Source organism: Gracilinanus agilis, chromosome 4 (assembly GCF_016433145.1).
Source record: "Gracilinanus agilis isolate LMUSP501 chromosome 4, AgileGrace, whole genome shotgun sequence".
NCBI classification, from domain to species: Eukaryota; Metazoa; Chordata; class Mammalia; order Didelphimorphia; family Didelphidae; genus Gracilinanus; species Gracilinanus agilis.
The window spans coordinates 493,255,948-493,265,668 of NC_058133.1; the positions used below are offsets into that span (position 1 = coordinate 493,255,948).

Below are 9,721 nucleotides of genomic sequence, written 5' to 3' on the forward strand. Positions count from 1 at the left end.
AGGTACATCTGAAATGAATGATGGTGGCAGGTCTCTTCTGGTGCAGTGGGAGACTAGAGCTGGAGATGGAGGTGATCTGCCTGTGAGCACTCCAATACTGGGAGGGCATGGTCATGTGCCTGAACTCTGCTGGGTAACAATCTTCTTATCCATCAGGGGGAAAAATATATTTTAAGAACTTATCTCATGGAGTTGTTGTGAGAATGCTATGAAAATGAAAGCTATTAAATACATCATAGTGATGAAAAATTACAACTGGCAGCTAAGGAAGCAGCAGATAGAGCACAGGACCTACAGCCAGGAAGCCCTGAGTTCAAATCTGGTCTCAGACACTTAATTCAATATGACGGTGGGCAAATCAAATAGCTTGTTTCCTCATCTGTAAAATGCCAATTATTGTGAGGATAAAATGGGAAAATCACTGTAAAACATTTTGCAAACCTTCAAGTGCTACCAATCTATGTTCATCAAAATGAATCAAACTGAAAAATGCTTATCTGACCACTAAGGGAACAAGATTTTAGCCACAAATGCTCAAGAAATTGATCTACTTAGGTATGAAGTAGGATTGGAGAAGACAATATATTCAATGATTTTAAAATCACAAATTATGAAATATCTCCTGATATTAAACATGAATCTAGTTTTTAAAAATCTACACTCATTAAAACCCCATTTTTACTTCCAATCTCTGTTGTCACCTCTGCATAGGGTCATAGAACGCATGGCACTTTAGCACAACAGATCACAAGTCTACTTGGAGACATTTTTCAACACTATTTTGTATAAATGAATGTATTTTGATACTAAAAATACCCTTCTGCATGGTTCTTGGAAATTTTTCTTATATGCTGACATACACACATTCCAGAGAAGGATCCAAGAGACCAATATGTATGTCACTGGTATTTCTTCTCTATATTATGTTAATAGGGACTTCCTTCAGCTACAAGATACAAGAATAAAGCTGGGAGTAGCAAGCAACTATTCTCATTTCCAGTAAGGCAAAGGCCCCAATGGACTAGAATCATGATCTCTTCAGATATAAGTTGTTTCTCATTTCCCTGACGGAGCTTTGCCCCATGACCCCCTCCCATAATGGAAAGTTAAATGAGCCAAAGTATAGGGTCATCCTACCCCAATGTCTATCTTCTAGTCAAAGTGCCATAACCTTGGCTAAGAGGGAGGTTGATGTGGGCCTAGAGACAAGAAGCTTTGCAATGTGTGAAAGGAATCCTACTCTGTGTGCCTCCGTGATTCTCAAACAGACCAACTAAATATGTAGAGAAGAGAATCAAACTGGTGTTTCAGCAAAATTCTCTGCCTAGCCTGAAAAAGCCGTGTCCTTGGCTCCAAGTCTGAGATGCAGCCCTGAGAGAAGCTCTACTCACTTTCTGCTTGTGCTGCTGCAGGAGGTTGTCCAGGTTATGACGCCTTTTGTAGTTGAAGTAAAAGTTTTTACACTGGGCTTCACTTTTAGTCCCCACCATTTTGGCAATTGCTGCCCAGTTCCGACCATGTTCAACTAAGCCTGTGTAAAAGAGGAAGAAGAAGAGCACGTGAAACCCATAATTGTCTACCAGGAACAGAGCAGAGGAAGAGGCCGTGCTCCAGATGCAACAGGGCAAGTCTGTTTTCAATGAACTCTAAGGAGCTACCCAGACATGACTCCTTTGGGCTATCCAGAGACAAGGGGGTAACAGAAAGGAAAGGTTTATGACCCTGATCCCTTGTTTTCCCTACTACTGATAATTTCTAGAGGAAACTGAGGCAGAGGGCAACTAAAGCCGTGCTCTGCCTAAGTCTAAGTGGTGGTGTCTGGGTGAACAAAACACAAAGTCAGAAATGGGCAAGGGAGGATGGATGGAGATGCTGGATGGTTTTTCAAAACTTTGTAAAAGGGTCTTCATAGGATGTCATTATTTCAAGCTATACTCTTTCTAAAACAGATACAATCTTACATTTCAAAGTTAAGTGTAAATGAATAGGAAATTACCTTTTTGCCCCATAGTTCCCTTTGTATTATTAACATAGCTAATAAGTTTTCAAATATAAATATTGTGAGGTTTAAGTCAAAGGTGAACAAGGAGGATGATGAAGGATTTTAATATCTATTATACCTCACTGCTTGATAGAAGGAATTTATATAATCAATATACAGTACAGGATAACATTGAAATACCAAGCAGATATATACAGCAAACAAAAATTTCCTATTTTTGTTGCCCAAACTTTCTGGCTTATTGAAAAACAGAGTAAAGATAGCTAGGCCACATAGTAGATAGAGGGCCAGGCCTGGGGTAAGGCCTGCTCCCCAAAGCCTTTCCTAATTTTTTCCCCTGTGTTGATGGCCTACGTTCTTCCTCTATAAATCTTGTATGGACATTGTTATTTCCGTGTTGTTTCCCCCACTAGACCGTGAGTTCATAGATAACAGGGAGAGTTTTTCTTTGTATTTTCTAGCACTTAGCCCAGTGCCAGGCACAAAGCAGGAGGTTATATTTCCATTAGGGAAAGGCATGGTTGAAAAAGGAACTCAAATTAGGATGACATTAAATTAGATTTTTCATTTATGAACATATGTCCTTTTTGCTTAAATGGATCATCCCTGAGACCAAGGAGACTGATAATGTTAGTTTGAGTTCTTTCTTTTATTCGTTCACCCGCAGGCCCCTTGATCTTCTCTCAATTCCTTCACCACACTAAAACATTTCCTGCCTCACAGAGACAGCAAAATGTCCTGGCCTTAAATACCTTCCCTCTCACTCTTTTGCCCAACCAATCATGACAGGAAGATGAGGCAGGACAATCTCTAGCTTTTAAGTCTCTGAAAGGCTCCATCTTCCTGGGAAAAGGAACCAGAAACATTATAGGAAAGATGACATGGGGCAAAGTAGGGCTGGATCTGACAAACAGCTGGTCTAAGATGGGCTTAGCTGCCTCAGAAAGTCATGAAAGGTGTCAAATTGCAGTTGGATGGTCTGATATAGTGTAGAAGGAGTGCTTTTGAGGTAGAGGCTGGATTATCTGCCCAGTTTCCATTCACTCTTCACTTTATTGAATATGCTCTCCTAATAAACAACACATGAGACACCAATAATAAGTATTTAAATCTGGATGCTACTAGTCTTTTTTTTTCTGTGTGGGCTGGGAAACATCTGATTGATTTGTTTAGGCGAGGCCAGAAAACTGGCAGGGAACAAATGAATTCAAAGCTACTGAGAAGTAGCAAATAACTTAAATGTGGGGAGCCATCAAAGCTCATTTCTCTACTCCCTCTGAATTCTCCATGCTGGAAATCTCATCCCTTTTTGCCCATAGTTTCCATGATCTCTCAGGAAATGACTCCCAAATGTGTGCATTTAACCACTCCCTAAACCTCCAAATCTCCAACTGTCTGCTGGGTATGTTCACTCGCTATTTCTGGTTCAACTCCTAAGCTTGAATTTACTTAAGCTAAAGTTTGAGTTATGAGTGTTCCTTCTTCTTTAACCTCTTGATTTGGCTTCACATTATCATCAGTCTCTAAGCTCCAGAATCAACCTTAATTATTTCCCATTCTTCACTTTCCAAACTGAATCATGTAATTAGCTTCATCAGATTTTTCAAAATCTCTTCCAACCTTTCCACTGCTCACTAGAATGGATCTTAGTTCCAGCTCATATCAACTTGAACCTAGACAATACATTAATAGGCTCACTAGTCTTCCTGCCCCCATTTTCTATCCTTTAACTGCTGCTTGAATAATCTTCCTAATATTCTGTTGGGAACTTCAAACACCTTCCTTGGTTTGCCAATGGCTCCTGGGGAAAAAAGTATGAATTCCTCCTCTTGCATTTAAGATCTCCACAATCTGGCTATTGCCTGTCTTTCCAGACTCATTTCATACTATAATGTCCTTCACGTAATACACACTGCAGCCAAACTGGACTGACTGCTAGTCAGCTTTCTGTTCTATCCTCCCCTGTCTCTTATCTTTGTGCATGTCCCAGAATGTTTTCCACATCTGAAACTGACAATTCATGAGCCCCACAACAAATAACCTTTGTTGAAATTTGCTCTGTACTTCAAAGGCCAATTCAAACAGGGAAGACTCTTCCACAAAGCCCCTCCCTGATCACTTATCTCAGGTCAAAAAGAGATGGGTTCAACATTTTCACATTGCACAAACTCTTTGCATGGCTTTGCCTTTGACCGTGTCACACTCCTTTGAATCAGTTATATAGGTGTGCATATCTGCTTGCTTCCCCCAATTAGATACTGAGCAGAGTATATGTCAGAATTATTTTTGTATTCTCAGTGTCATCTACATAGTAAATGCTTATTAAATAGATGGTCCTAAGTTATGACAAGTAGGTTGCTCTATAGTAACAAGAAGTTCTTGTTTAAAAGACTGATATCTAAAAAGCTGAAGTAAATGGTAGTGGGTAGTCGCACAAGACGGTTTCCTATATTAGAGACAAGAGAATGACTATCTATTAGCTGTGTAACACTAACTAAGGAACTTAACTTGTCTCAATTACTTCATCCATAAGAAGGAAATTGCTAAAAAAACAAAAGAAAAAAAAATGAAGTTATTCACTCCTCCAAATTTATTTGTAGAGGACACAATTATACACCTTTAAAGATGGCCTTTGTGAATTGCTTTGGTTAACAAAACCTATCTCTGGTGATCAACCCTTCAGTGACAAGCCTTAATGAATTTAGCCAGGCTATTCCTTGAATGGCAAAGACAACATATTATAAGGCCTACAGCTTGAATGTTTCATCACCTATGAAAGATTTATGATAACATATACTCTGATTGTGTCACTTTAAAGAAACCCAAGGCTACTGAAACGGAATCATTTTGTAGTATCAGACTCCAGCTGCTAAGAAGGATTTAAGAGTATGTATATGGGTGAGTATGTACACACATATGGTCATTTCAAATAAAAAGACCTTGAGCCAAAAATGCTTTTAAATATTTTATTTTCAGTGAAGCTGCTTTTTAAATAATTTTTAAAGGCATCAATAGATATGTGCTCAAAAGAAAAATAATTTAAATTGTTATTCATTAAAAGATCGTGTTACTTCTAATTTCTCTCCATAAATAACTACGAAAGAAGCACCAATGCAATACAAAATTTCTTATTAATGTCTCTCAAAGAGTTTCTTCAAAGTCAAATGACATTAATTATATTACGAATGAATTCAGTACTATTTTAAATTCTCCTACACTCAAAATATAAGCCAAAAAACTGTTATCAGAATTATAATTAGACCTATAAGGTATTTAATGGCTAGCATGTGAGAGGAGTAATGCTATGGTTATAGGAGATTTCAAGTAATCGCCATTTCTAAAAAAGGAAAATAACTACAAATGAGTAATTTAAAGTGATGTTGTTTTTATTTTTCCCACTATAGGAGTGCATAAACCAGCATGTTTCCTTTTCATAAACGGAATGGTTGGGAAAAGAGAGAATTAAAATGTCCATCTATGCCAACATGAAGGAGTATCTCAACAATGATTCTCTGGTCAAGTAGCAAGACTGAAAAAATTTCCGTGTGAACATTCTACAATTGCTAATAACATTGTCCAACAGCTCTAAAATTCCACATGTCAGGGATGACAATGGATGTTAACAACAATACACTGAAATAGAAACTTAAATTACTTTAAAAAAAAAAAACCTTTTTTTCTGTCAGAGAATTCTCCTACAGTTCCCTTCAACAAACCTTTGACTTTATTTTTATTTTAAAATCCAATTTAATTTTAAAGAGCAACATATTGATTCTGACTTCTAATAGTTTTCAAAATTATTCTCTTTTAGAGAAAGAAGTAGTGAATCTTGTGGCTATTTGTGGCAAAGTCTCAAGGGTGACAACTAACAAGAAGTGAAACCCAAGTTGGACATGCTTTACCTTTTTTAGCAACTTCCATCTCTTCTTCTGTCCAGCGTGAAGTCTCCACAGGTTCAGCAGAAGCTAAAATCAAAGCAAAGAATATGATGGGGGAAATTCAGCTTTTTAATATCAAGCATTTCTCACCATCAATTAATCTGTGAAATGGCATGTTCAGAATACTTAGAAAAAGAAGCATGTCATTATACAAAGACCACAGAAACAAGGTGAAAGAGATGTAGGTTCTTATGAAATGAAATGTGGGTTATTATTGCTAAATGAGCGAAATCCAGCTCTTCCTTGAAGGACCAAGACTACAAGGTCTTTCCCCATAACAACTAACACATACATTTGCACAAGACTAGTTTTCCCATGTTTAGTGTTCTATTAATTATGAGTTTTCCACTATTAACCTGTTCTCCTTAATCCAAATTCATAACTAAAAAATAACTCCTATTACACTATACTACAATACTATCTAGGAAAATACTTTTAGGGAGCAGCAAAGTAACTCAATAGACAGAAAACCAGGCCTGGAGACAAAAGGTCCTGGGTTGAAATCTGGCCTTAGACACGTCCTAGCTATATGATTATGGCAAATAAATCACTTAATCTGAACTGCCTAATCCTAACTGCTCTTCTGTCTTGGAACTGATACTTAATATCAATTCTGAAACAGAAGGTAAGGATTTTTTAAATGTTTAAAAAATCAATTGAAAAGTAAATAATATAATCCTAAAGAATATTATATAAACTATTTGGAAAAATACCAAAGGAGTCCAACTCAATTCCATTTACAACACAAATATTGTGTTGCTATCTAAAGTAGTAATGAAGGAAGAGCAAAAACAAAGAAAACCACAAACCAATTTCCCTAATGAATACTAATGCAAAAATTTTAAATATAGTATTAGCAAGGAGAATACAGTAATATATCACAAAGATCATACATAGGTGAGATTTATATCAGAAATGCAGAGCTGATTCAATATTAGGAAAACAACAGCAGCTCTTTCTGTGTTGGCAAAGAATTAGAAACAGAGGGGATACTTATCAATTGAGGAATGAACAAGTTGTGGTATATGATTGCAAAAGAATACTATTGTGCTACAAAAATGATGAGTAGGATGGTTTCCTTAAAAGCAAGGAAGACTTACCTGAAATCATGCAATGTAAAATGAGTAGAGTCATAGGAACATTGTACACAGTAACAGCAATAATATATAATGATCAATTTTGAATGACTTAGTTATTCTCATCAACACAATTATCTAAAACAAGTCTGAAAGATGGAGGATGAAAAATACTATTTACTTCCAGAGAAAGATTGATGGAATCTGAATGCAGATCAAAGCATTTTATTTTTTACTTTACTATTATTGGATTTTGGGGGGCTAATATAGAAATGTTTTGCATGACTGCACATGTAAAATTTATATAAAATCGTTTGCCTTTTCAAGGAATGAGAAAGACAGGGAAGAGAGAGAATATAAAACTCAAAATTAAGAAAAAACATTAAAATGTTTTGTTTATAGATCATTGAGAAAAAATAAAAATTGAATATTAAAAACTAAGTCACTCAGCTATTTAATAATTATAAGAATTGGCTGCTAGAAATGACACTGGAAAAACTCTGAAAATAAAAGACAAATTACAGAAATTCACAATAGACAAATAATGCTGGCTAAAGTGACTCAAATCATCCATTAGGTTGTTTTAAGTTAAAGCATCAAAAGAACTTATGAAGTATTTTATGTCAACAAGTAAAAGGAATCGTGGGAACACCTAGGATATTTTATAAGCAAGATCCTTTCCCTAAGATTTTGAAAGTTTTCCTGAGGCATCTGGTAGACAATCTATCTATAAAATGAATCATTTTTCATAAAATCTCTCTGCATAAAGAAAGAACAGAGAAAAATGGTTCAAGTGTAGAAACATTGTTTCACATTCAAGCCGTATTACAAAATTTGAAACAAACCTTCCAAAGCACAAGTTTTATGCTGAAAATATTCTACAAAAATTAAATTAAGCCATAGGATGTCTGACAGGTAGAAATATATTCACATTACTAAAGACAATAAAGGTTTAATCGACAGTGACCTGGTTATACATCAAGGGACAGAATCTAAAGAATAATTTTTTAAACACTTTTGTCATAAAATAGAAATTCTTGGAAAACAAATGAATAAGGATTTAGAACTCTCTACCACATAGAAGCAACAGTCACACTCCCAAAGGGTCTTCAATGTGTTCCACAGTGTCATTAAGTGCTCTGCCAAGAGTTAATTGAGGGGGGGTAGCTGGGTAGCTCATTGGATTGAGAGCCAGGAGTAGAGACTAGGTTCAAATCTAGCCTCAGACACTTCCCAGCTGGGTGATCCTGGGCAAATCCCTTAACCCCCACTCTAGCCCTTACCAATCTTCTGCCTTGGAACCAATACACATTATCAATTCTAAGATGGAAGGTAAGGGTTTAAAAAAAAAAGACAACTAATTGAGGGGCAGTTAGGTGGCTCAGGGGATAGAGAGCCAGGCCTGCAGAAGATGAAAGGTTCTGGGTTCAAATTTGAACTCAGACAATTCTCCAAGTGGATGTCCCATAGGCATCTAAAACTCAACATGTCCAAAATAGAATTTACTGCCATCTTTCCCTCTAAACCCACATCCTTGTTTCTCTTGAGGACACAGTCATTCTTCGAATCTACTCAGGTTTGCTACCTAAGAGCTACCCTTTACCCTCACTCCTTCACTCACATTTCCCCTTTTCCTCTCCACTCTAATATCACCAACAAAGGAGGTAAAACCTGTCCATTTAATATCCTCTCCATCTTGCTCATCTGTCCTTCACTATTTATACCACAAACACCCAAGGCCAGGTCATGGTCACTTCTTTCCCTGCTCTAATGGATTAGCTTCCTAAGAGGTTTCCAGTTTATTCTCTTTCCAATCTATGCTTCATGTAGCTACCCAAGTACTGTGGCCAGAGGACAAACTGGATGATGTAGTGCCCAACAAACTTTAGTAGCATCCCAGCATCCTTAGTTATAATACAAACCCTCCCGTATCAAAGAAACACGACACTTCTGCCACCCAACTGCTCTGTAGCTGCTTATCAGATATGATATTCCATCCTTCCTAGCCTTGGCAGAGCTTGACCTTCCACACTGGAATGTTGCTCCCCTTCATCTTTATCTCTTAAAAATCTTAGTGTCTGTCAAGTTCATCTGAAGTATAACTGAACCCTGTCCCCCCACTAAGCTGTCCGTGCCCCTTTGTCACTGCTTTTATGTTTTTCAGCTTATATCTTGCATCTTCTGAAATCTATGAGCATGCTCTTAACATCACATAAGAAGCTTCATGAGAGGAAGAACAGCTCACTTTTATAGCTAAATGCTTTTATGCCTACATCGCGGGAGCTTAAAAGTGCTGATTAACTGCTTACTAATTTTAGAAGATTGTGACATGGATGGCCTATAGCTGCTATGTACATTTGGCTCAAAAGAATACATAAAGCAAAGGAAAGGGCTTCTTAGAAATGAAGCTAAGGGATGGGAAACAATATGAATTGTCCTTCAGAAGGAGTGCTTCATAGTAGAAGAGGGTACAGCACTGTATATATTCTCACATTTTTTTAACATTTTTCTATACTTCAAATCAAATTCTCTCTCCCTCCTTACTCTGCCCTTTCCCTGAGACAGCAAGAAATCTGATAAAGATTTTACATGTGCATTATAATTTTTCCATTAGTCATCTAAAAATAACTTTCTAGGTTATTACTTAGGAAGTCTGAATTGCAATCCCAATTATACCAATGACTATATATATATATATATATATA

At 36.8% G+C, this 9,721-nt stretch overlaps 1 protein-coding gene across 1 annotated transcript in view; it reads right to left on the bottom strand.

Moving 5' to 3' along the window:
• The window catches only part of NCOR1 (nuclear receptor corepressor 1), a 174,622-nt gene that overhangs the window by 54,600 nt on the left and 110,301 nt on the right, over positions 1–9,721 (bottom strand). The window contains exons 17-18 of the mRNA XM_044673007.1: positions 5,905–5,967; positions 1,392–1,531 (exon numbers count right to left, since the gene is read on the bottom strand). Of these exons, the coding sequence (XP_044528942.1) occupies positions 1,392–1,531; positions 5,905–5,967 (203 nt within the window). The remainder of the gene's footprint in view (positions 1–1,391; positions 1,532–5,904; positions 5,968–9,721) is intronic.